This window comes from Brassica napus, chromosome C9 (genome assembly GCF_020379485.1).
Source record: "Brassica napus cultivar Da-Ae chromosome C9, Da-Ae, whole genome shotgun sequence".
NCBI classification, from domain to species: Eukaryota; Viridiplantae; Streptophyta; class Magnoliopsida; order Brassicales; family Brassicaceae; genus Brassica; species Brassica napus.
In genome coordinates this window covers 58,737,770-58,764,010 of record NC_063452.1, presented here as the reverse complement: position 1 = coordinate 58,764,010, position 26,241 = coordinate 58,737,770, and the positions used below count along the sequence as shown (strand labels likewise).

Sequence of the window (26,241 nt, the reverse complement as noted above, 5' to 3'; positions counted from 1 at the left end):
TTTCAAAAGTATGTGAAAGACTAAAGTCAAAGTAAATATTGATTTAGAATAGTAGTTATATTTTACTAACCAAATACCGAAAAAAACCGAACCGAACCAAAACTAACCCGATATCCAGGTTGAACACCCGTAATCTAAATGAAGCCAAAATATTGTTTCATTCTCCAAAATATAATAAAAATAATAACTTAATTGCGCGGATCTTAGTATTATTGTACTGTGGGCGTTTAAGGGTTTTTGGTGTAAAAGGTAAAGGGAAGCCGAAGAAAAAAGGTTTAACGGCGCCGGAGAGGGGGGAGATGAGTGGGTCGGGAGTGCCTGACTTCTTCTACAGAGAAGCTCAACGTCTTGGCTATGTAGCTCGTTCCGCTTTCAAGGTGAATTTACATTCATACCCTCCTCTGTTTCTTCATTCTTCTTCTTCTTACATAAACTCTTATCTCTCTCTCTCTCTCCGGCAACTACAGCTTCTACAGATTCAAAAGCAGTACAAGCTCATCAAACCAGGATCCTCTGTTCTTGACCTTGGTTGTGCCCCTGGTGCTTGGCTTCAGGTCCTATCTTTTGAACTCCAACTTTTTTTCCATATGTAGTTTGCTAACAAGAGGACGGTTAACTTGAGTTCTTTTGCTACAGGTTGCTTGTCAAAGCTTAGGTCCGCTTAGAAGTGGTGGAAACGTCGTTGGTATGGATATAAAGGTCAGAGGAAGCTTGACTTGGATTCAGTTCTTGGCATTATTTGTGTAAAGTCGTTGACTTTATTTTTAAAATTCAGAGCAGAAGGTGAAGGTTCCTCCACTGTGTGATGCTCGAGTGCAAATCATTAGCGCCGACGTTTTGAATTTCCCCAGACAAAAGATTAGAGAGTTATCTCCTCAGGTGAATGTTCTTTCATAATTAGAATTATTCAGAATGTATGCTTAAGAAGATGATGGGATGAAGTGCTTGAATGTGCAAAGTTTGAATCTTTCTTCAGTCTTTGTTGTTCTTGATTGGTCTGTTGTGCAGCATATGGGATTCTCAGTGGTTCTATCAGATATGTGTCACTCAGTAACTGGAATCAACAGTAGAGATGCAGCTCTCTCTGCTGAACTGGGAATGCGAGCCCTTAATTTGGCTGTTGGTCAAGCTGCCATCTCTAAGTCACTTGATGATGATGATGATTGTGGAGGTGATGAGGAGAGTCGTGTTGGTGTGCTTAGGCATGGAGGTCATCTTGTCATCAAGCTTCTTGAAAGCGAGGATGCTCAAGGTAACTATAGAAACAGTCTATATATATACCAATGAACGTGATGCCTTCCTCTTTGCTTACAACGTACATTGTCTTTTTATATTAGATTTTGCGAGGATATGCAAGCCCATCTTTAATAAGGCATCTTGGTTGAGGCCAAAAGCTACAAGACCATCATCTCGAGAGATCTACTTGATTTGCCAGGGCTTTTGTTCATAAAGAAAAAGCCTTTCATATACTACAATGAAGACTCAACGACAACTCTTTTTTTTTTTAATGTAGTTTATAAAGGATCAGAAAAAAAATATATATATACAAAGCAGCATCCAGATTTTGCGTGTTTGTGTATCATACTTGCATTACAGCTTTGCCTATCTGTCTCTCTGTGTAGTAAGTAGTATACGTCTCTCATACACAATTAAAAATACAAATTTAAAGAAAGTGTTAAGTCTATAAAAAAAGTAAGAAACAATCAGCAAAGCCGTCTTAGCTCAGTGGTAGAGCGCGTGACTTTTAATCCCGTGGCCGTGGGTTCGATCCCCACAGACGGCGAAGATTTCACACAATTTTACATTATCTTTTATTTTTGTCATTTTGTTTGGCCCGAGTCGGTGAACTTCAAAACGAATCTAGACTCATCAATCAAATCTTTTCCAGAGGTTTTTAGGGTTTCTTCACCGACAACACTCTCTTACTCGCTCGCTCTCGAAAACATGACTGCGGAATTGAAAGAGGAGATCCTCGCCGCCAAATTAGAGGAGCAGAAGATCGATGTAACAACCACCACTCTCTCTCTCTCTCTCTCTCTCTCAGGTTTAAGAAATGTGTACTTACTGTTTCTTTCTGATGTCGATTTGTAGCTCGATACACCTGAAGTTGAAGACGATAATGATGAGGATGATGATTCCGAGGATGGCGACGAAGGGGATGGTAAAGCAGTTTTGTTTGTAGAATTGTATTTGATTAATTTATTATCTTGCTGTTTTGATATCACCTTTGTGTTAGTAGATGCTGAGATTTTTGAAACTCGTTTTGGTAATAATAGAATGAGTAAGTTTGGTTCATGTCTGAGACGATTTTGGTTAACAACAGGACATGATGATGATGGAGAGTCCGGTGGTGGTCGGTCTAAGCAAAGCAGAAGCGAGAAGAAGAGTCGTAAAGCTATGCTTAAGCTTGGCATGAAACCCATCGCTGGTGTTAGCCGTGTCACCATCAAAAAGAGCAAGAACGTATGTCTCTCTTCTTCTTCTGATCTTCTAATTACTGTTTCCTTTTTGCTGTAGATTCTAATGATATTGAAAAAATGCAGATCTTGTTTGTGATATCGAAGCCTGACGTGTTCAAGAGCCCAGCCTCAGATACCTATGTGATCTTCGGTGAGGCCAAGATCGATGATTTGAGCTCACAGCTTCAGACGCAGGCTGCTGAGCAGTTCAAGGCCCCGGACCGCAGCAACTTGGTTTCAGGTGGAGAAACATCCAGCGGTGCAGGAGCAGCAGCTGGTGATCAGGATGAAGAGGTGGACGAGGAGGGTGTGGAGCCGAAGGATATCGAGCTGGTGATGACCCAAGCAGGAGTGTCTAAGCCAAGGGCTGTTAAGGCTCTCAAGGCTGCTGATGGAGATATTGTCTCTGCTATCATGGAGCTTACCACCTAAAATCCCAAACCTTTTCTACTTAGATGCTGCTTCTCGTGTGTTTTCTTTTGTCTTGTTTTTAAGTGACTTTGCATGTTGGATCATTATATAAACCATAAGTTTAGACTCGTTTTAGTATTTCATAAAGAGAAGTTGTTTTTATTATGAGTTTGCATTCGTCCTACCAAGAGAAATGCAACTGCGTCGCTTCTTCTTTGTGGCATTAGTTAACAGATCTCCAGCCATTTCTTGTTAGAGTGACCAAATGAGACTTGAAACTAATTCATAATGTTATACAATAAATCCTCAATCCCAACTCTTTAGCCTTGAATTTTTAATCCTAAACAGATATTTGTTTTTAATTTTTAAGAGATCCAATCTATTCTTTTAGTGTTTCTTCTGAATTATTCCTTACTGGCTTGCTTACATCTTACTGCTGTCGCATTTATTGAACTGAATATTCCCTAAGCCCTATGAGGCTCAACTTGTTTTAAATGGTTATCTTTAATTATTCCTTGATGGCTTGCTTACAGCTTACTGATACATTTCTTGAACTGACTACGAGACTCTGATCTAATGATCATGACAAACTTGCAATGAGGTTGAGGTTGTGACCAGCTAAGGAAGTTACAAAATAAAATCATATGCTCGGTTTCACTTTAAGTCATGTCACATGCACGGTTCTAACAGTCAAGAATCTCTAGATCATGTCTTCCATAACTTGTAAGAAGAATACAGTAGCAAACTTGGAAACATCATTCAGAAAAGAAAAGAAAAATCTAAGTTGAAATCTTAAATGTCACGGTCTCTGCGGCACTCAGGAGGAGGCACGGGAAACCTGACACGGTCAGTACAATAGTTGTAGATGGTGTATCTTGTACGAACCCATTTGAGACGCTTGTATTGTTGAGCATCCAAGTCTTGGAACTCTTTCTGATCCCACCAACGTTTCCCTTGCGTCTCGCAGAACTTAGCATTCACCGAAGCCTCGCATCCATCTACGTGGAAGCCTCTGTAAGACGCCAAGAAAGGAGCCTTTGCCCAGTTGGTCTTCTCTAGCCCTCCCCTCGTGGCCCAGTCGTCTGCGTTCCAAAGACTCGAATATATCTTCATCGGTTGGTTGAATGGAAACTTCACACCAATGTCTTTGCTGTTCTTGAATACTCGTATCGGCACATCATCCACAAAGAACCTGTTGTTACAAACTATACACTTTAGCTTTGGGATCTTTTTTGAGTAGAAACTACAGTTTGAGTAGGGCCGGCCCAAAATTTTTGAAGAAAACTATATAGATATAAACTCCCAAAATTCTTTTTTAAGCCTTCAAATTTGTAAAAAATATTTTGAAAAAAATTAGTTTGCCTATGACTTTGAAGGTTGTTGTTGACTTACACAATCTGATACATATTCCAGAGAACTGAATAGGAATGATAGTCCTTGGAAGGGTCAAACCATAGGTTTATCCTCTGCTCTCTGTTTCCTTTGCCTCCTGTGAACACGTTTGTCTGTAAAATGTAAGGTTGCCCGGTTCTGTTCCCTAGAAACTCAAAGTCTATCTCGTCATGTACTGAGCTCTGCGATGACAACTGCAGTAAAAAGAAAGATACAACTTCTTTTTTATTCAGTTGACAACTTAAAGATCTGCACAAATAACAAGTTCCACTTACGTAGAAGGCGGTCACAGTTCCAGCAGAGTCCCCAGGAACCATCTTTATGTGCATACTGAAGTGTCCAAACAAGTAGGAACCTTTGGACTGAAAGCCAGTGCCTTATGCCCATTGAACAAGAACAATCAGAAAGAGCTTTAGTTATATTTTTGTTAGAGAAATTTATAAAAGGCAGAGAAACTCACCAGTGTACTTGTCTAGGATAAGATGCACTTCAGAACCACCGTTGAGGTACTTAATGTGATCAAAAGCCCATGTTGGAAAGTAGTTCCTGCCGAAAGGAACATCAACGGCCTTTTTAGGAGGCATACCAAATGTTACCGTGGCCATAACTAGAAAGGTGAGGCAAAGAGTAAGTGGAAGACGACCCATTCTCACTCTTATCGCACCAAACAAACACTACATGGATGTTTCTATTTATAGCCATATCAGCTAGATTGCTAGTCTTAATATAATATCTTATTACTATTATTATTATCACAGCACTTTGGGTTACTTTCAATATTTGTAGCAGTTTTGTTAGTAACTTAGAGAGTGTTGCAGATACACATGGACTGACTAGTCTTATGCTGACATGATAATAAGGTCCTCATCCCCATGTTCTCGCTAATTAATGCATCTTTGGATTCTTTTAAGCTTTAGATCTATGGGCTGAACATATTAAAGAAACACTATTTGACTGCAGATACCACCACCGACCAGATTTGCTAATACGCTTTGAGTTTAGACTTCCAAAAACTAACCTGAAAATTGGAAAAATATCACACACGGTGGAGAGAAACCACATAATAAACCTGTAGAGAGAGGTTATGGGGAAAAAACAAACCAAAAAGGTTCAAGTTTCAATAATGGATACAGAGACATGATCACATGACCAGAAAGCATGTGCCCATTCACCATGTACTTCACTCTATCTATTTAAAAAAAAAAACTTGGCCACTGGTCATGTGATCAACTAGTTGTTTTCTTGGCTAATCAGATAATTTTTAACTAAGTCGCAAGAATTACAAATTGGATATAGAGATTTACATATTAGTCATAGAAACTGGCTACAGTTATCAACCAAACTGCATCATAAATACTAACTAGATTATTCGCAAGAAGAGAAAGAAGCTGGAGGGAAAGATAGGACGACGTTTCCCTGCGAACCGGAGAACGGACGTTAAATTAAATATTTACCGGTGAGTGGACCTTCATAGGCTTCCCGTGCTTAATCCAATGGACCGTGAAACTATATCTGGGCGTAAAACCAAGACTGACCCGAAATATTCCGAAACCAGAACCAGATCAAACCTTTCACTACAAGAAAACAGCGGTATTCTGACGGACATTCCGACGGAAAATGAAATCCTCGGAATTTCCCGAGGAAATTCCGAGGAAATTCCGAGGAAACCCAAAATTTGGGTTTCCTCGGAATTTCCTCGAAATATACCGACGGAATTCCGAGGAAACATCAATCCGTCGGAATATTCCGAGGAAATTCCGAGGAAAAATGTGTTCCTCGGAAAAAACCGACGGAATTCCGAGGAAACATCAATCCGTCGGAATATTCCGAGGAAATTCCGAGGAAATATTATAGGGATTTTACAAAATTCCGAGGAAATTCCGACGAACTAGTGATCGATCGATGCGTTTTTGGACATATACCCATCGATCGATCACATTGTTACGCTTTGGTCCATCTTAGTGATCGATCGATGCGTTTTTGGACATAAATCCATCGATCGATCCGTTTATAAAAAAACATTCGAGATTTTGAAACCCCAAACACTAGTTCCTCGGAATTTCCTCGGAATATTCCGAGGAAATTCCGAGGAACACTTGATATCCTCAATCGATCGATGGGATAATCTCATCGATCGATCACATTCTTACGGCCCGGTGCATCTACGTGATCGATCGATGCGTTTTTGAATATATATACATCGATCGATGCGTTTATAAAAAAAAATTGACGTTTTGAAACCCCAAACACTAGTTCCTCGGAATTTCGTCGGAATATTCCGAGGAAATTCCGAGGAAGAAGAGGGTTTCCTCGGAATTCCCTCGGAATATTCCGAGGAAATTCCGAGGAAATAGGGTTTTTAAACCGAAAACAACGTTTTGCGGTTTGAATAACACCTATATAACCCTTATTAAGGGTCTTACGTTCATTATGAAGTCAAAAATTTGTTCCTTACCCTATACTAAACACTTTTCCGATTGTATGAACGAAATCCCCACAACATAAGAGAAACACTTATACACTTTAATGAACGGTAAAGGGAATACTTACAATTCGTTTTGAAATTTTTTATTTCATGGTTTATGCTCATCTATACAAAGAATCCTCAATGGTATGCATTACAATTGTATAAGAAATGAAATACGGCAAAAAAAATTGATGTTTTGAAACCCCAAACACTAGTTCCTCGGTATTTCCTCGGAATATTCCGAGGAAATTCCGAGGAACACTTGATATCCTCAATCGATCGATGGGATAATCTCATCGATCGATCACATTCTTACGGCCCGGTGCATCTACGTGATCGATCGATGCGTTTTTGAATATATATACATCGATCGATGCGTTTATAAAAAAAAATTGACGTTTTGAAACCCCAAACACTAGTTCCTCGGAATTTCCTCGGAATATTCCGAGGAAATTCCGAGGAACAATATAAATTAATAGAAATACATGCACAGGATATTTTTTTCCTCGAATTAATGAAAATATTCCGAGGAAATTCCGACGGATATTTAAGTGGCCGTCGGAATTTCCTCGGAATATTTTCATTTAACCGGGCAAACAAGCCGCCAAATATTTCGCGAAAATTGAAATTGAAATACTGAGGGAATTCCGACGGAAAATATCCGTCGGACCCAAGGTTTTATAAACTTGAAACGCATCTTCTTCCCCATTTCTCTCTTCTTCCCCATTTCTCTCTTCTTCCTCTCCGGCGATCTCTCTCTCCTTCCGGCGTTCTCCACCTTCTCTCGCGACGATCTCTCCGGCGAATCCTTTCCATTCCCTTGCAAATCATGTAAGGACCCTATCCCACTCTCTTAGGTCCTATTTGTTAGGTTTTTAAGTAGATTTGATGATTTTAGAAGGTTTTTGATAGATTTTTGTTAGGGTGATTGGTTAGGATTGTGATTTGTTGTGTAATAGGTTTAGAATTGTGATTTGGTTGTGTTGAATTGATTTAGAACTTTTTTTTATAAATTGTTCATTATTTTTGTATTTACAAAACGTTTTTTCTATATAAATTCGATTTTACAAAACGTTTTTTGTATATAAATTCGATTTTTGGATTTATAAAAGATGATTTCATATTTATTAAAATATTTATATTTATTAAAACTAATTTTGTATTTATAAAACATTTTTTTGATTTATAAACACTATTTTTTTTATTTTTGTATTTATAAAAACTATTTTTAAATATACAAACCGTTCTTTGTATATAAATTCGATTTTTGGATTTATAAAAGATGATTTCATATTTTAAAATTAATTTTGTATTTATAAAATATTTTTTTTGATTTAAAAAAACTATTTTATTGTTTTTTGTATTTATAAAAACTATTTTGTATTTATAAAAAGATGATTTCATATCTATAAAAATATTTATATTTATAAAACTAATTTTGTATTTATAAAACATTTTTTGATTTATAAACACTCTTTTATTATTTTTTGTATTTATAAAAACTATTTTGTATTTATAAAAAGATGATTTCATATTTATTAAAACTAATTTTGTATTTATAAAACATTTTTTTTATTTATAAAAACTATTTTATTATTTTTTGTATTTTAAATATGTTTTCTATTTCAATTTTAATTTTATATTTTCGAATTTCAATTTAAAAAAATAAATTTATAATTTTTTTTTTTAATTTTGGAAATATTCCGAGGAAGTTTATCCCTCGGAATATTCCGACGACATCTTCCTCGGAATATTCCGAGGAATTTCCGACGAACTTGTGGTCCTCGGAAATTCCGAGGAAATAGGGTTTCCTCGGAATTCCGTCGGAAATTTCCGAGGGATTTCCGAGGAAATATGAATTTCCGAGGAGTTATTTCCGAGGATTTTTTTCGTCGGTATGTCGTCGGAATAGCGTTATTCCGACGACATACCGACGATTTTTTCCCTCAGTATGCTGTTGTTTTCTTGTAGTGTTTAATATCTGACCGATTTCTATAACAAAAGACCCAAATATATAAAAATATATTAACTATATACATATAACATAGCCCAAAATAAATAAATATATATTGTATAATTTAAAATCTATTAATAATATCCTTAGAGTATTTTTTTTTTAAGTATCTAAACTACCAAAATGATCAGAAAGTAATCGAAAGTATCTACATATTTTTATCCAAAAATCTAACATAATCCAGATTATTTAATATTTTTATCTTAATCATCTTGATTATTCGATAATTTACCCCAAATAACCGAACTAGAACCAAAACCAAACGTAAACTAATAATTTTCTGGGTATTTAGTTCCTAGTTTTACTATTTGAACTGAAACTACCTGAACCGGACTAAACTGAAAAGAGGTCCTATGGTAAATGTTTCCTTTAGTCCCTTATCTAAACTATTTGATATTTGAAATACATGAACCGAAACGATATCTTAAATGTCCATGTCGACGTGAAACGTTACATAACGGTCGTTGTGGTGTAAGTACTTAGATTATGCGGTTCTCAGTTATTTTACATAACAACGACAACAACAAAAAAAAACTTTATTTATTGGTCAAGAAACGTGAACAAAGAGGGGACGTTGATAGAAACATACATGTGTATACGTCCCGTTTTCATTTCACTACGCTAAAAAATCTAAGAGGATCATTGCGTCCTCCGCACCCTAAGAAAAAGAGAAGGGGCGTTATGTATATGTATATATCACACGATTGAAATCAGTTCGATGTATCTTGAATATTCTCGAGAGAAAGCTGCTTCTGCAACCACATCTGTCGGTGGAACCGGGTAATGAAAAGATCAGCCACGTTGTCGATCTCATCTTCCAACCGAAACTCTTCTCCCTTGTCTTCCTTGGAGTGTTTCACCATGTCTATCACCGAGCCCTCTGCCTCAAACAGCGAGTGTCTCAAGTCTGGATACTTTTCATCATCTTCCTCTTCTTCTTCATCTTCCTCGTCCACATATTGTACATATTGCGGAGAGGCAGCAGGAGTGCTAGACATGGCGTTGTGGCTATACACCACCACCATGTTATTTTTATCCTTATTACCACCATCATCTAGGCTTCTTGATGTTGGTTTGGATTTGAGCTTGTGAGACCACGAGCTCACCACCATGTTTCTGTTGTGGAGTAGCGAGAATATTACAAGACGGGTCTTAAAGGCTCTTGTCTTCCTCTTTAGCTCCTTAGTCTTCTCCTTCGCCAGACCAGCCAACATGTTTATTATGTCCTTCACGAATTCTGCCGCCTTCTTCATTATTTTTATATTTGCTTGACTTCGCTTTTGGTTCCTGTGTATTATATCTTTGTGTTGTTGGCTCTATGGAGAATGGAAATGGGAGAGATGAAGGAAAGGGTCATATTTATACAATCACAATAATGGTGCTGGCTAAGGAAATCTATAAAGCTATAATGACACGTGGCAGTTCCTGGCTGGTTTAGATTATCTCCATTCACAATCATCCCGAGGACCACCTCCTCGTTTGGCTCAATTCACGTTTTCTTTTTACACTACTCCAATCTTATTTGAATTTCTTTTTTCTTTCAAATCATATATCCTTTCAATGAAACTTTTACAATCAGTAATAATTAAAACGCTTAAAAGCTGAACAAGGTTTGGATTAAACGTTAAGGAAACAATGTGGAAGAGGTGTAAACAGTGACAAGTATACCTCCCTTCTTGTTATTTTCTGTGTTCCATGTATGTATGGTATGTATGTATTAGTCAACCGTACGTTGGCTTGTGTCAAAAAGTAAAAGAAAGAGGGAACCTCATAAATTAAGATACGTTTCCGTTGATTGAGGCCAAATCACTCTACTTTTTCTCTCTTTAATTTAGCTTTTGTTTCCTTTTTGCTATTAACATATTCGCGCGCCTCACTTTTATGTTGTATAATGTTTGAAGAAAGATGTTCGGACATGTTTCTGTACGTTCTGAACAAACTCCAACAGATTGCGTGAATGTGATATACTCATCATCTGTCTCGGTGTTTCTAAAGTAGATATTAATGAGTTAATAAAATAGAAGATTATGTGATTTACGGAAACAGTATATTAAGACAAGTGTATTGTAGCTTTCAGCAATAAAAGAAGAGTAAAAACAAAATAATACATAAATATTCGCACCCACCACAAGGTTACTTTTTGGCCATTTTCAAAGCTCTTGTTTGATTGTTCTATCCTCCTTTTGTCCATGACTTAACCACTAAGATTTCACCACTCCCCTTCCCACACGTACTTCTCCCAAATTTGAACAAATACATTATCGCGTGACATCTATGTTTGGGCCTAACAAGTACATTTTACATGGCATATCTCTATGTTTGGGCCTATACGTCGACCCGTAAAAGCAAATGACTCGAGTGTGATGGCGTCAATTTTCGTACGTCTTCTTACTTAGTTGGCATTCCTGACTTCACGTGAAACATCAAATTATCAAAAGAGACAAAGTTCTACGCACACAATGATCAATTGTTGTTACACACAGAAGCGGCGCTAACAAGATCAGCTGTTGGCGACAGATTAATGTCATTATGCTTCCAAATGCAAGCTCACTCTTGGTTTAGTGAGTTAACAACCAATCGGCATCTACCTCAACAACTGAATCATACCTCCTGTTGGCGGTCAAACCATGCACCTTTCTGCACTATTGAACTAGCTTACAAGAGTACCACAGTACGTTACATAAAAATTGCAACAAAACTCTGAACCATTTCAAACTCTAACATTTATTTGTTGTTTGGTTAACCCAAACTCAGCTACAGGTGAAAGACAAAGAAGATAATATGGATGAAGATAAAACTCTTGCGGCAAGAACGTGAAATAGCATAGCTTAGTCAGTCCCATGCCAAGAAAAGAACTGAAAACATACCTTGGTAACCTCTTGTTTTGCCCTCGTTTACATGGGACATACCTAAGCTAATGCGTGCGTTGTAAATTGTAATCATACCCTCTTTCAAGCTTTTGGCGCAACTTTTTTTCAAATAAAGAAGTTTTATCCTCAATTTCTGTCTTTCACCATTGCTTTAGCCAAAACAAAGAAACAAATATTATATAGTAGAAACAACATTCCAAAAACCAGATGGAACATCATCTAGACAAGAGCATTAATGTCATAAAACAAAGGAGGTCACTTGCAATGCTATTCTTAATAAAGCTAAGAATATAATTTAACTCTGTTGAGCATCTCATCATATCCAAGTTATAACAGGATTGAACATTATACTTAACAAATAAATAAGCAAGAAGTTCCTTCCAAAAAAAAAAAAAGTTTAAACGAGAGAGAGAGCGAGCATACAATAAGCAAAAGACATACACACATTCAAGCCTGAGTTCCAGTCAACGACTTCATCTGAATGTGATTAGAAGAATCACTAGAATTATTTGGCAACGCCTCGTAAGAACCAGTCCTCCTCACTCCAGCAGCCATCGCCACCATCGTGTACGTCACAAACAGTAACATAACAACAAGCACCACGTGGACAGTGAACATGAGATCCAAAACCGAGACAGCTCTCAGCTTAGACTCCTGAATATCACACTGCGTCGAACCTTCAACGCCCCCCGAAACATCAAGAAGACGATGACACCCCTCGGGGATAAACCCATCGACGTACAAAGAGAGCCCCGTCTGAAGCTGCCAGAGGCCCTGAAGGCAGACGGAGGCAGCGAGTGCAGCGTCGGCGACGAAGAGCCTCGGCCTGCACGCGAGGAGCAGGCAGAGGAGGGAGCACAAGGCGGAGACGCGGGCGGACAGCGAATCGCAGTGAGCCTGGAGATCAGACGTCTGTATCGAGGCCGAGGCCGTTGCGGCGGAGTAGTGGAGGAAGAAGCCGCCGGAGGCGAGGGCGAAGAGGAGATCGGAGGGGAGAGGGACGAGGGAGGAGGCGGATTCGGAGAGGAGGAGGTAGACGGCGACGAGGAGGAAGAGGAGGAAGACGGCGGCGGAGTTGAGGGAGGAGAAGCGGTGGACGGGGGTGCTTCCTTTGACGAGGGGGTCGGAGTAGAACGAGATTAGGGTTTGGTGGAGGAAGGCGACGGAGAGGGAGAGTATGAGGATGATCAGGGGTAGTTTCTGGAGACGGTTGCTGTTTCCGGAGACACGTGGCAAGGGGTAGAAAGGCTTGGCGGCGTAGGATTGTGGAGACTTGAGGACGTGGAAGAATGTGCAGACGAGATGGTACAATCCGAGGGTTAGCAGAGAAGCCGAGGCGAAGAGCTTGTACAACATCCCTCCCATTTTGAATTGTAGATCGGAGACTTTTTTGGCGATAAGAGTCACTCGGAGAGAGAGTTTAATGTTGGTCGGATTTGTTGTCCGATCCGTATAAGAGAGAGAGGGAGTAGAGGGAGATCTGGTCAACTACCCTAAACCGGCTGATGCTTTTCGGTTATCGGATTATAAATTTACCATTTTAACCGGTTTAGCTCTTCGATAGAGAATTTGCGGTAAACCACTGGAGGGAGTCCCACACACGTTTTTTCGTAAAAATGTGGAAGGTGTATGGAATAAATGAGATTAGGACTAGTTGGAGCTTGATTTGTTGCAAAATTAAAAATTGAATCATAACATTTATGTGGAATAAATCATAAAATGGTACATTAATGTGTGGGTGACGAACAATAATCATAACTCATAAGCAAATTAATAAAAAGAATGAAGAGAGTTAACAAACAAACATAGTGCTATAGACAATGAGAGATTCAATTTATTTGAATGGTAAATGATAAAAGAGTTTATGTAAAAGCTAATGTTGTCATCCAAAAGGACTGAGAAAAGGAGTTGCCAATGGAGGAGCTTTGGTCCGAGTTAGTAGATCCTCGAGATCCTGCATAAGACACAAGATTGAGACAAAAACGTATTTTAGCTGGAAAAAAAAGAAAAACATTGATTTTTTCAAGTAAGAAAATAGTGCGTACGAGTCAAGCAGACGATGGGATTGACGTGTTCTCCACATCTAGCGGGCAACATTTGTGCATCGTTGACATTGATGCCAACTTGCTCGGCCTGTGAACTCCCACGGTTACTTATCATACGGCACAAGCACTCTGGATTGTTCTTTATTACTAATTTGAGAGGGTTACAACATACTTGAGGCATTTTTTTTGTTCCACTCAAATAATTTAGGCATAGAGCAAGCTGGTTTAGGCACGAAACGCTATGTCCCCTTGTGTGCATCAGTCCGGAGTTTGCTACAATTAGAAGTGCAACTGCGATGGCATTAAAAGAGAAAATTTTCATCTCCATGTTCTTTATCACCTTAATTTTTTTTTCTGGAAACCACTTATATGTATATGCTTTTTTAATTGTGTTTGGTAACCAGCTTTTGAAACAGGTAGACATGGTTCACGGGTCAAACCTACTACCATTGACGACCGACAAACAGGTAATTAAGTTACCAAAATCCATCAAATATGAAAAATTTCAGACTACATAAGATGCTTATGTAATCTGAAAATTTTAAGCATATTAGACACTCACAAATGTAGTACATCAACCTACAAATAATCTAGTTCTACTATAAGAAACCAAACATGCCATAGCCCATCAAGTATTCATGAATGGGCTTTTGAGTTCACAGGCCCATACCGAATATTTTGTGAGAATTTGTGAAGGACACAAAGGAGATGTTTTGTTTTTGGTTAAGATACAAAAGAGAAAAATAATTTATTTATTCAAAAATAAGACAAACAATCACTTTGATCATAGATCAAGGACGGCGAAACATACTGAAATCCAAAAAAAAGATACAAATGAGAAAACAATTAATTATGGATGAGAAGATGTTAATTATAGGAGCCGAAGTGGCTGAAAGAGTCAGAAACCGGAGGCATTGTGCTGAACATTGGACCATGGACGTAGTCACCCTCGAAATAGGTAGCGGTCGAGTAGTCGTCAACGCTCCACTGTGGTTGGCTATAAGAAGAATTTGACAAGTCGCTTGGCAAAGGAGGCAACTCGCTGCTGCTGTTAGAATAACAAGAAGAGGAGCCACCAAACATGTAACTACTCTCCACTTGATCAGAATGAGGCTGCAGCATTAGCGAATCTGTTGATGAATATTGGTTAAACATCACCATATAATCCACAGGATCATTAGAACAAGGAGGAGCAGCTGCAGTAGGAGGTGGAGGGGGAGGCGGATCATCAGGAGAAATAATGGAGGTGACGGAGGATGAAGGAGGCATGTCTGAGTAGACGAAGTTGGTTCGGGCACGAGTGCCACGCATGGACCTGGCGGCTCTATCGTAGGCCAAGGCAGCTTCCTCGGCCGTATCAAATGTGCCAAGCCAGTGACGCTCCTTGGTTGTTGGGTCTCTAATCTCAGCCGCGTATCTTCCCCAAGGCCTCCTTCTCACCCCAAGAAACCTCGCACCACCCTCTTCTTGCTTCTTCTTGCTCTTTGACGATGTTGTGTTCATCCTTCTTATTTCTCTATGAGGGTAAACAAATGTTTTGTATATCTTTTTTGCTAGTTGGAGGAGAAGAACAAAGTGAAAAGGAATGTGTGTTGGTCTTATAAAAGTATCCCTTCCACGACCCCTTTATATAAGAGTTACACCTTTCTTTTCTCTCTCTTTTCATTTTCTTTAATATTTGAAATCTTTATACATCATTTAAAAATAGCTCTGCGTTGAGTCAATTGTGCCCATGATATACCAATTATCAATCAATCAAATATATATATATATATATATATATATAATTAGTAATGATTCATTTTCCACTTGGTAGCATGTTTCATGCATACCTCAAAGGTTGTACTACACTAGTGAATTGCATACATTTGGTCCTGCTCAAATCTAATGCATAGATCGGTCTGATTTTGTCCATTCACAAAAGTATTTTTTAGAAACGAGAGTGAACAATTAACGAGGAGAAGGATCGAGGAGAGCTAGGATCATCAAAATAAATACTTAAAACAAGATGCCAGATATAACTAGATAGACTCATCATTCATCAACAAATAATAAGCTGAAAATAAAGGATGAGGAATGATAAGACCCATGATTAGCATGTTACCTTAGATTCTAATGACCCAATTGATAAAAAAAAAATTATAGTGAAATTACGTAATAGAAAAACTATTAAAAGTCGGAGAATATATCTTGTATAACGAGTCCAAATACTATTGCATGTGATGGTCCAAATTTAAACGATGGAATGTTCATGAACTGCGATAATTTCATATACATATGAAACATAAACAATTTCGTTCTTATCAATCATACAACACATAAAAGCAATGAGTTTGGTAGTAATAATTGGGAAAGAAAGAGTGCAATGATGGCCGCATGATGGATGGTAGTCGACTTAATTATGAGGATGAAGCAATTGCGTAAGCATCTATTATATGTATGTGTTAATCTTGAAAAACAACCACCTATGTTTTGACTTTTGACCTACACAAATGGCGACATATGCTGAAATCTCATAGAGATCTTATTATGATATGAGTATCTAAGGAATCAAGTAGTAGAATTTCTTGTGCGATCTTATTTTGTGTCAGAAGACCAAAGACCATTTATGTTTGGCTATACGACCAACGTTAGGGACGGTGGTAATGGATCGTATATTTCTTACTCTTTTATACTATAATATATACTCCCCCATTAGTCTATATGTACAATAATCAGAACGTGTGTACTAAAAGTGGTTGTTAATTAACTAGAGAATAATCAAACACACAAATACAAAATACGGTAACGCATGTGCTTTCAATTTTATAGGGTGCAACTTCAATGAATACTGCCACACCCTTTGTTCGTCTTCCATATTCTAATCCAAAGGGCATCTATCGATTTCCTTATCGTTTTTATTTCTTCTAATCATATATGCTTGTCAGCTTGGCTATTGTAGTATACAACACCTTTCTAAATTCAGTTTCTCAATATATATTCTTACCGAAACACCATTTAAATTCGTTTCTCTAACTTTATGTCTAATTGTATATTCTAAAACAAATTTGTTTGTAAACAAGCATTATTGAGGACAAAGGAATTTGGGTTGCATGTGAGCAATCTTTTATGCTTTTCTAATTTCATATCTAGTCTTAATTCATTGGAGAAAACAAGTCCTATAATTTTATGTCCCCCCCTTTTGACCTACTCTAAATTTTCTCGTTTAGTTTATATTCTTATTCCAATCTTCGATGCATTGAATCTTGTTTTCATTTTACGTTAATCCTCTTCCATTTTCTATCGTATCTTGGTTTTATCCTCTTATCCTAGTTATTTTTTGAATATGAGTACATGCAACAAATATATACTACATACTACATTAATGTAATAGACAAAAGATTTATACAAACCCTATTTAGGGTTTTGGTCAAGAATACTATCAAATCAAGCGGCAACTAAGCTCTTTTGGTCGATCACTGCCATTTCTCGACCGTTATATGTAATTTCATCGAGATATTCCATATTTTTATTGGAACAGTTGGCAGGACGTTTTATTCTATGGTTCTAGTCAAATGTAGAACCACTTGCATTTCTCTTACTTTTTTTTTATGTAAATATTTTGGTAGGTTATCTGTGGATTTGGGCCTAAATGGTGTTTGTTTTGGTAGAAGAACAAAAGAGAAGAAAGAAGAGACGCATGTGCACCCAACGTGGAAAGGCATTCTCTTGGACGCTTAACATAATTAATCCTTTTTCTAATTATTGGCAACACAAATATGTTTTGTCTTGTTTTAATCTAATTACTCGTTTAATCAAATGACCATGTGATGACTGATGAGCGCATTAATTAACCATTATGTAATAATTCTCTAAAAAGTTAGAAAAACAAAGGGAGTCTGCTTTTGGTTTGAACCTGAAAGTGATGTATGTGAGAAGTTTACGGGCACGAGGTTTGCAGCCACCGATCAATTAATCGTCCAAGTAGTCTATACAAGTTAATTTATCCTGACGCGGCAGTGTAGTGTTGAAACTAAGGAGTTAATTAAGATGAATTTAACCAGTGATTACACTTACAATAGCACTACTACTTGCTCCCAATTCCAATGTTCCAGCCTCAAAGCCATATCTTTCTCTGCTTCATGTAATAATTTCCTGAGATGGCCAGTTTTCTCATGAAGTAAGCCTTAGTGGATCGTATGAACTCATAAATGCACTCAAGACTTGTACATATTCCCCTGATATGCTCTCCAATTGAAGCTTTTCTGAGTTGTATTGCTCCATTAGATCCTGCAAGTTGGCGAGAATGACCGCTCAGCTTCACTAGTTCCTGGCTCGTTTCATGTATGTTTCACAATGGATTAATGGAACCACTTGAAAAAGGAAAAATGCACTCAAAATAATTCATCCACACTCAGCTTGGAAAGTGCACAACTTGTTGGCTGATCAACATGCACTCACATCCATTGCTCTTCAAGAGAGATAATAAAGAACTAGATAACGCATAAGAGTTGAAAGAGTATTTCCAAGCGTAATTATATTTTAAAGAAAATAAAATTGTTGATAACTGAAGTACCTTGGTTCGCAATAGCAGCAGAATGTATATCAGAGTAGAGCCTTGACTAACAAGCCTGCCTTGATTTCTTAAGCCCACCGATTGACTTGTTAATTCTAGTACAATACAGACTACACATGGTTTGGGCTTTGTAGGCCCACATACTTAAGACAGCCTACGGTAATTTCCAGATATAAATTTAGACTAGAGCATAATTAATCCCAGTTTCTTATTCGAGGTTCTTAACTCATGATTTGATATTTTTTTTCTTTTTTTTTATATTTTTCGGCTAAAAGACGTCTCTTATATCTTTTAGCCGAAGCTAAGAACCCCAGTTAAGAGACCAGAGTTAATGACCTTATATATTTTTTCTTTGTCGGCCATTTATAAACAAAAAGTAATAAAAAAAAGAGAATTTATATTTCGAGGTATCTCGCATGCCGAAACCCAACTGACTAGTTCTCTGAGGTGTGTTTACTGGCGCTAAACAGTTTTGGTTGTTCACAATGAAAATTATATATTCATATCACCTTGTCACACAAACCGATAAATCTGAGTTTGGTAGGTTTCGAACCCAGAATGCTTATCATGATGTGTAGCTCATCTTAGGATTACCCAAGGAACGAGCTTGTTGACTACGATGGTAAATCATGTGAGCGGTTCAAGGTATCTTGTTGCTCAGCTGTCTTTAGTCTGAAAGAAAGAGGATGGCACATGTCCACTTATTACCTACACTTGCTATACTTGTTAGACTAAACCATCACATAGAAACATAGAGGAATGCAGTGGATTGGAAACAGAGTTAGGAAAACCGGCACCCTACCCACTGGTACATGAAAGCGCCAGAAATTGAAATTCAAGAACCATGGAGATAAGTGGGGAGGTGAAGGGAGAAGTCCAAAATTGGAATAAGTTTGATAATGATCGAGTAACATTATTTTTTCGGTCTGAACCAAAGAACCCTTTATATATGATCAGAGTTTTTTCTATGAAACAAATCAGAGTTTGAAAAAGGGGAATGATAAGGAGTCCTCAATCCGGAACATATAGAGGAGAATTTATTCAATCACATAGTTTGGATTCCTAGAATATGGCGCATTCGGAACTTTCTATTTGATTGTATCGAAAGACCTAATGAATTGAGATTTTCCTATTTGGCCGGATCATTTCGGGGCAAGCAGATCATTCATGATGAAAAAGTATTAGCTTCAAGAGAATGATTTGGAATTCTTACAAAGCGGAACCATACAATACTAGAGTCGAGATAGGTTTTCCGAAGAACAAGAAGACAACTTTAATGGAAGAAGCTGCCTAAATTTCTAAAAAATAAAGAAGTAATATTTTAATTAAAAAGTATATTTAATTTTTTTTTAAATACTAAAGCCAACAAACAAATGGCACCTATAAAATCCAGTTTCTAAAAGGTTCGGTGCAAAATACTTCTCCATATTTTCTCACATGTTATTTCATTATTTTTAATTTTTAATAGAAAATATTTTTGTACATATTAGCGATGGACTTGTTCTTACCACTTTTCCAATCCTGCATTACCAAAACTATAATCTTCGTGAAATGCAGATAGTATATTTTCGAATTTTCGTACACTTTAATAATAAAGTTAAAATTCTAACACTAACCTTACTTTAGTACATAATATTTTTTAAAAAATTATTATATATAGTAATTATCTTAATTATATAGGTAAAACAAATCTATATTATAATAGTTGAGTTTTTACTCTCTCCTCAGTGTGCTACGTCAGTGTTTTGTGGGTTCCACTTTTAAAAAGTGTGAAAAAGTGACAAGTTCATGGCTCGAACCCGGGTTATTGAGATATAAACACCAACATTTATACCACTAAGCTAAATGATACTTTGTACATTGATGGTCGAACCTAATATATATTTATTAAGGCCAGAAGCCCTTGCTTCTTCGGTTTCCTCTGAGGGTCGGGCCTACAAGTGTATTATGTGTTTTATTTTTAAATGTGATTCATCACGTTATATGAAAAAAGCTCAAGTTTGCAACAATTATAGTTTTCTCATATTATAAACTGTTGTCGTTTAACATGAGTTTAGGTTCTTTTCATCATTGTCTCAAACAATTCTGAGTTACAGAGTTGCGCCGTGTGTTTGTTCATAATCTATTTTTTCACTGGTGAACTCTTCATGTCCCCATCTTAAATCGCTTGATCATAAATGTTCTTGATTTGTAGCCCATCTGTAAACCCTATATATATGATTCCCATATTTGATGAACCCAATCTGCATCTCCACAAAACTCATTGATTCCTCTTGGCTTTAACCATCTTCTAGAAAATGTTTCTCTCTGCCTCTCCAGTTCCTCAAACCGGCGTCCGTCACTCAACCTTCGAGTCTCTCCGTCTTGGTCGTAGTAATCAGAGCATAACCTCTGGCTTCCTCCGCTTCTGGGATTTCCTGAACTTCAAGAAAGATAGAGAGTTTGTGGGAATCACGGTTCTCTTCCTTGATGAAAATGTAAGTTAATCTTCGATCTATCACACTTATTTAACATAATTGTTTTAATTGATTTTCTGATTCTTTGTTGAATAATATTATTTGCAGATTCCGTGATTCATGGGTTTACTCCCGTCGGACGTGCTACATCTTTGAAATCATATTCCATTGTGAAAGTCTATCGTTTTGAGGTTGCTATGTGCTCAAGCATGTACAAGATAACTGATCATCCATTCCTCATTCGTTTCATCTCACTAACCATTATTGATGAAGTCATCACAGTGCTCCTGAGATCAATCTCCAGTCAAGATAAGACTGTTTGAAATCTCCAAGTGATTGCGAACACAAACCTAGAACTCCCAGGTATATTATCATATTGCATCTGTGTTTATGTTATGTTTCGATATCATAACTGATATTTAAACTCGTAGATGTAGTTGGGCAAATTCGTTATATCCAGGGCTCTGACCTCACCAAAGACACAACTTGAGTCGTTATCCGTCTCCTCATTGATCTGTAAAAAACAATCAACACATAATTCTCTTTATATTACTGTCTATATTGTGCTAACATCAATAATCAAAAATATTTCATACCCAAGATTTGTGGTCGTCTATTTATTTCTCTTATTTATCAATCTAATTTTACACAAATCTTTATTTTACAGCTTAAAAGAAATCACATTAACCCAAACAATCAAAACACCAAAAATTATAATCAAATAAAAAAACGAATCATTGATGATCACCTCTCTTTTTGTCTAATCTTACAAATAACTTCAAAACAAATATACCAAATCAATCATCTCAACTAAAACTCAACGACACATACATTAAGCTAAACAAATACAAACTACAGGGCCAGCTATTTAACAATTTACAAACTTACTTTCGCAGATGCTTACGAAGAAGACGAAGACGACAACCAAATTCAGTGAAATTACCTAAACAAAAAAAAAAGCAGAGTAAGTTACAAACTCTGATAAATACAACTAACAATGATTTTTATTTACATATTACCCATCAAATAAAAGAGATACAAACACAGTCACACCAGCAGATACAAGAGACAATCCCAACAGATGCAAAGACGGCAACAACATCTACACTTGTTCACACCTCTTATCTTATTAGATGTTCAATGTCAACAGGCCAATGATACTGTCTTCTTATGAAAAATACATATATTCGTTTTAAAGCTCAAATACTAATTGTCACTCATTTTATAGTTATTTATACAAGTCTTCATGTATTTGTTTTAAAGGTCCGGTAAAAGTAACAAGTTTAAAAATAAAAAAAACATATAACCAACATAATAAGAATAAAAAAAAATTATTACTTAATACACACAACTTACACAACTAAACTGGAGAAAAAATATTTAGAAACAAAGATACTATCAATAACCTTAATATAATTTATGTAATCTCAACAATATAAGTAACAAATTAAAAAGACAAACAAACAATAAGTCTCAGTGACACAACAAGGAGCACCACGAACTATATCAATCACATTACTAACACAATCTAGTCCTTAATGAGTAGAGAACAGTGCATACACAGTTCTTCATCACAACTATAACCCTATAACAATAAAAAACTTGAAAAACAATGATCAACCCAAAACGTAAAATTCACAGCTACAAGAACCCTAACAAATATTGAGATAAAACAAGGACTCTATCCACAACTTCGCGCTTGTGCGGGAGCAATGCCTCTAGTAAAAAAAACTACGAAGTTGTATTGAAAACAGAAAACTAAAATCTTTATAAAACAAAGTAAAAGTTTCAGAACAATAATTTTAGTGGAACAGAGGGAGTATAAGAGAAAATTACAAAATCCCCTAAAGGATATATTAAAAAAATTCATGAAAGGGTAACCAACTCTCAAACAAAAAGCGAAACCAAACAATTTTAAAAAGGAGTGGGACTACCTTCATTTCATATCCAGAGATTATATAATCTCGAAAAATTCCTCTTTTAGTAATCGATAAGAAATGTCATGTAGAAGGTACATCCTGGTGGCAAATCATCGCCAAATTATCTAATGAAACCGAAAAGGCTAACAAAAAAGAAGATCATAGTATTAGTATATACAAGACGTAAATCTATATCACATATACTTTCAAAATATTAAACAAAAAAGAGAAAGTCCTTTTCTAAAAAAAAAAACACAAGAGTAAGACCATCGATTAAACCTTAAAGACTAAGTATAAGATAAAGACACATGCGTGTAAGCAAAAAACATGCCGCAAGCCGACACACGCTCAAATACCATCGTTTTGGCCGTCCCTGGTTCCGGCAGGCAGAGCTATATTTCGGTAAGCACGAGCTTTTGGTTCGAATGATTATAACAAGCGCTCTGGAGTGCGTACTTACCATTGAGGAAACACACTCAGGTTCTCGTGACTTCTAGCTTATAAGTTATAATGGCCCACGTCCATAATATTGTAACCCCATATGGTGTCAGAGTCAAGTTCAAGGGCCCACCATCTATTATGGCCCATGAATACCTAATTATGGGTCGATGCTATTATCTTTTCCAACAAAAATATCTAAAACATGAATACCTAATCATGTTGCTAATCATGTTTGTGGCCGATAAAACAACAGTGAGTAGTAAACAAAGGTGTCACAAGCAATATATACTTAATGACAGAAAAAAAGAAAGCAAAACAAATGAATCTTGCGTTGTTTGGAAAACGAAAAACGAGGCGTACCTAAATGTAAGACTAGTTTTTTTTTTTTGCTAAACAATGTAAGACTAGTTATTTTATTTAATTAGTTAGTTATAGGATTAGAAGGAAAATGAAGAAGAAAATTAGGTTAGTAGAAGCTAACGATGGAGTTAAGTATGCACGTGAGGGGTGTGAGATGTAAAAGAAGCTATATAACTAGACTTTTTCTTGGGTTCACCCCTAGGTGAACCTTTTTAGGTTCACCAACCAATAAAAAGTTATCATTTTACATCTAGTATCTTTTAATTAAGGAAACAAAATAATTTGCCAAATTATATTATGTTTTTAAAATAAAAAATTAAAAATTAAATAAATAAAAATAACAATAGTTCTAAAAAAATATTATTTAAAAAAAAATATTTATTTTTAAGATTTAGAGTTTAGTGTTTAAGATTTATAATTTAGAATTTATCCAAATGTTTAGTGTTTTTCCAAGGGTTTAAGGTTTACCTAAGGGTTTAGGGTTTACCCAAGGGTTTAAGGTTTTCTCAAGGGTTTAGGGTTTAGGATTAGAGTTTAGGGTTTAGTGTTTTGTTGACAACATGTTTAGTATTTTTCCAAGGGTTTAGGAGTTTACCCAAGGATTTAGGGTTTACCCAAGGATTTAGGGTTTACCCAAGGATTTAGGGTTTAGGATTTGAGTTTAGGGTTTAGTATTAGAGTTTAGGGTTTAGTGTTTTGTTGACAACATTATTTTTTTTTAATTCGTTTTTATATATTATTTTTATTTATTTTTAAATTTTATTTTGAAAAGATAATATAATTTGCCAAGTTATTTGGTTTCCTTAATTAAAAGATACTAGATATAAAATGACAATTTTCTATTTGTCGGTGAATTAAAAAGGCAAGAATAACTCATACAACTAACCCCTAGATTTATACATAGAATAAATAATAAATACGAACATAGAAATGAATACGACTTGTTGGTGCGAAATGCGAATATACGTAAATCAATAAAACCAACCATTCAATTTTTTTGGCAAGTAGCGGAATAAAAGGGAAGCAAGGAGAGCCACAGGAAAGGGAGCTAACACATAGACACGTTGTGTTTCATCTACCCGTCCATCCAACCTACCCAAACTCCCTTCTCTTTTTCTCCTAAAATCATCTTCTTATATAATCCATCACTCCCCGCATGTTTTCTAAATAAATACATATAAAGTCACACATCCATCAAACTCTTAAAACCAAGTTGGTAATACTATGGTGATGTGTACACCGTCTTCGTTGGATGAGATCAGAAAGGCGCAGAGAGCAGATGGCCCAGCAGGTATATTGGCGATCGGCACGGCTAACCCTGCCAACCATGTGATCCAAGCTGAGTATCCTGACTACTACTTCCGCATCACCAACAGCGAACACATGACTGACCTTAAAGAGAAGTTCAAGCGCATGTGTATGTATTTAACAAACCCTACTTTTTATTTCTTCTTTTATATATAGCATATCTACTTAACAAACGACTACTATAATAGGCGACAAGTCGACTATAAGGAAACGCCACATGCACCTAACCGAAGAGTTTCTAAAGGAGAACCCAGACATGTGCGCCTACATGTCTCCTTCTCTCGACGCTCGACAGGACATCGTGGTGGTCGAAGTCCCTAAGCTAGGCAAAGAGGCGGCAGTGAAGGCCATCAAAGAATGGGGCCAGCCCAAGTCCAAGATTACCCACGTTGTCTTCTGCACTACCTCAGGAGTCGACATGCCTGGTGCTGACTACCAGCTCACAAAGCTCCTCGGTCTTCGTCCTTCCGTCAAGCGTCTCATGATGTACCAGCAAGGTTGCTTCGCCGGCGGCACCGTCCTCCGTCTCGCCAAGGATCTCGCTGAGAACAACCGTGGCGCGCGTGTTCTCGTTGTCTGCTCCGAGATCACAGCCGTCACGTTCCGTGGCCCCTCTGACACCCACCTTGACTCCCTCGTTGGACAGGCTCTCTTCAGTGACGGCGCCGCCGCGCTCATTGTCGGTTCGGACCCGGATACCTCTGCTGGAGAGAAGCCCATCTTCGAGATGGTGTCTGCGGCCCAGACCATACTACCAGACTCTGACGGTGCCATAGATGGACACTTGAGGGAAGTGGGACTCACCTTCCATCTCCTCAAGGACGTCCCTGGGCTCATCTCCAAGAACATCGAGAAGAGTCTAGACGAAGCGTTTAAACCCTTAGGGATAAGCGACTGGAACTCCCTCTTCTGGATAGCTCACCCTGGTGGTCCAGCGATCCTTGACGAGGTTGAGAAAAAGCTAGGGCTCAAGGCTGAGAAGATGAGAGCCACGCGTCACGTGTTGAGCGAGTACGGTAACATGTCTAGCGCGTGTGTTCTCTTCATATTGGACGAGATGAGGAGGAAGTCAGCGGAAGATGGTGTGGGTACGACAGGAGAAGGGTTGGAGTGGGGTGTCTTGTTTGGTTTCGGACCAGGTCTTACTGTAGAGACAGTGGTCTTGCACAGCGTTCCTGTTTGAACAGAAACGCTTCCTTCCTATATGCCTACCTACCTACATATACCACCATCATCTTGTCTTATGTTTCTTCAAATCAATATATTAATATATGTAATGCAATAATTAAGGAAGAATTCATTAAGTGTGAAATGTGTGGCCTCAGCTGTCGATTTAGTCCTTACAAAATTTAATTAAATCAAATATTTGTATATACAGGCGGGCGTATCTAGGAAACTTTTGTAGTGGGTGCATAACTTATAAAATATAAATGAAATGAAGAAAAATTAGATGAAACATGAGATATCAATGGGTGCACATAGCTGAGTCTTTATGAAATTACATACTAAATTTTAAAATTTTGATAATTCTATGGGTGCACGTG

The 26,241-nt window shown here is 37.2% G+C and overlaps 7 protein-coding genes, 1 non-coding gene and 1 pseudogene across 8 annotated transcripts; 4 read left to right on the top strand and 5 right to left on the bottom strand.

Annotated features, from left to right (window-relative positions):
- Window positions 1-203: 203 nt before the first annotated feature.
- On the top strand, window positions 204-1,571 carry LOC106372259 (ribosomal RNA large subunit methyltransferase E). Its single transcript, XM_013812428.3, has 6 exons — window positions 204-377; window positions 468-554; window positions 637-699; window positions 781-879; window positions 1,009-1,252; window positions 1,338-1,571. The coding sequence occupies exons 1-6, from the start codon at window positions 300-302 to the stop codon at window positions 1,448-1,450; spliced, it is 684 nt and encodes a 227-aa protein (XP_013667882.1). The 5' UTR covers window positions 204-299; the 3' UTR covers window positions 1,451-1,571.
- Window positions 1,572-1,711: 140 nt separating this feature from the next.
- TRNAK-UUU lies at window positions 1,712-1,783 on the top strand. The gene has a single exon. It is a non-coding gene; the product is annotated as a tRNA-Lys (tRNA).
- Window positions 1,761-3,035, top strand: LOC106372260 (nascent polypeptide-associated complex subunit alpha-like protein 3). Its single transcript, XM_013812429.3, has 4 exons — window positions 1,761-2,004; window positions 2,092-2,161; window positions 2,324-2,463; window positions 2,544-3,035. The coding sequence occupies exons 1-4, from the start codon at window positions 1,945-1,947 to the stop codon at window positions 2,889-2,891; spliced, it is 618 nt and encodes a 205-aa protein (XP_013667883.1). The 5' UTR covers window positions 1,761-1,944; the 3' UTR covers window positions 2,892-3,035.
- Window positions 3,036-3,505: 470 nt separating this feature from the next.
- LOC106370596 (probable xyloglucan endotransglucosylase/hydrolase protein 5) lies at window positions 3,506-4,941 on the bottom strand. The gene is made up of 4 exons (XM_013810598.3): window positions 4,723-4,941; window positions 4,538-4,638; window positions 4,263-4,456; window positions 3,506-4,062 (listed from the first exon to the last, which is right to left on the bottom strand). Exons 1-4 carry the CDS (start codon window positions 4,907-4,909, stop codon window positions 3,663-3,665), a joined length of 882 nt encoding a protein of 293 aa, XP_013666052.1. The 5' UTR covers window positions 4,910-4,941; the 3' UTR covers window positions 3,506-3,662.
- A 4,324-nt stretch (window positions 4,942-9,265) lies between these two features.
- Window positions 9,266-10,103, bottom strand: LOC106370594. Its single transcript, XM_013810596.3, has one exon. It carries the CDS (start codon window positions 9,994-9,996, stop codon window positions 9,454-9,456), a length of 543 nt encoding a protein of 180 aa, XP_013666050.1. The 5' UTR covers window positions 9,997-10,103; the 3' UTR covers window positions 9,266-9,453.
- Window positions 10,104-11,763: 1,660 nt separating this feature from the next.
- LOC106372257 lies at window positions 11,764-13,082 on the bottom strand. The gene is made up of 2 exons (XM_048769205.1): window positions 12,006-13,082; window positions 11,764-11,948 (listed from the first exon to the last, which is right to left on the bottom strand). The coding sequence occupies exon 1, from the start codon at window positions 12,976-12,978 to the stop codon at window positions 12,061-12,063; it is 918 nt and encodes a 305-aa protein (XP_048625162.1). The 5' UTR covers window positions 12,979-13,082; the 3' UTR covers window positions 11,764-11,948; window positions 12,006-12,060.
- Window positions 13,083-13,442: 360 nt separating this feature from the next.
- LOC106372256 lies at window positions 13,443-14,121 on the bottom strand (annotated as a pseudogene).
- A 231-nt stretch (window positions 14,122-14,352) lies between these two features.
- On the bottom strand, window positions 14,353-19,963 carry LOC106372255 (ethylene-responsive transcription factor LEP-like). The gene has a single exon (XM_048769206.1). It carries the CDS (start codon window positions 15,159-15,161, stop codon window positions 14,526-14,528), a length of 636 nt encoding a protein of 211 aa, XP_048625163.1. The 5' UTR covers window positions 15,162-19,963; the 3' UTR covers window positions 14,353-14,525.
- Window positions 19,964-24,594: 4,631 nt separating this feature from the next.
- LOC106372253 (chalcone synthase 3-like) lies at window positions 24,595-25,874 on the top strand (the record flags this gene model as incomplete). The annotated part of the gene is given in 2 exon segments (NM_001316055.1): window positions 24,595-24,806; window positions 24,886-25,874. Coding segments are annotated over 2 exon segments (1,182 nt in total), but the record flags the coding sequence as incomplete, so codon positions are not given.
- Between the last annotated feature and the right edge of the window lie 367 nt (window positions 25,875-26,241).

Coding starts and splice junctions, on each gene's coding strand:
- LOC106372259 (XM_013812428.3), top strand. CDS start 300: ATGAGTGGGTCGGGAGTGCCTGACTTCTTCTACAGAGAAGCTCAACGT. Junction 555..636: donor CCCCTGGTGCTTGGCTTCAG/GTCCTATCTTTT, acceptor CTTTTGCTACAG/GTTGCTTGTCAAAGCTTAGG. Junction 1,253..1,337: donor TGAAAGCGAGGATGCTCAAG/GTAACTATAGAA, acceptor TTTTTATATTAG/ATTTTGCGAGGATATGCAAG.
- LOC106372260 (XM_013812429.3), top strand. CDS start 1,945: ATGACTGCGGAATTGAAAGAGGAGATCCTCGCCGCCAAATTAGAGGAG. Junction 2,162..2,323: donor GGATGGCGACGAAGGGGATG/GTAAAGCAGTTT, acceptor GGTTAACAACAG/GACATGATGATGATGGAGAG. Junction 2,464..2,543: donor CCATCAAAAAGAGCAAGAAC/GTATGTCTCTCT, acceptor GAAAAAATGCAG/ATCTTGTTTGTGATATCGAA.
- LOC106370596 (XM_013810598.3), bottom strand. CDS start 4,909: ATGGGTCGTCTTCCACTTACTCTTTGCCTCACCTTTCTAGTTATGGCC. Junction 4,639..4,722: donor TATCCTAGACAAGTACACTG/GTGAGTTTCTCT, acceptor AATGGGCATAAG/GCACTGGCTTTCAGTCCAAA. Junction 4,063..4,262: donor TGGAATATGTATCAGATTGT/GTAAGTCAACAA, acceptor TTGTAACAACAG/GTTCTTTGTGGATGATGTGC.
- LOC106370594 (XM_013810596.3), bottom strand. CDS start 9,996: ATGAAGAAGGCGGCAGAATTCGTGAAGGACATAATAAACATGTTGGCT.
- LOC106372257 (XM_048769205.1), bottom strand. CDS start 12,978: ATGGGAGGGATGTTGTACAAGCTCTTCGCCTCGGCTTCTCTGCTAACC.
- LOC106372255 (XM_048769206.1), bottom strand. CDS start 15,161: ATGAACACAACATCGTCAAAGAGCAAGAAGAAGCAAGAAGAGGGTGGT.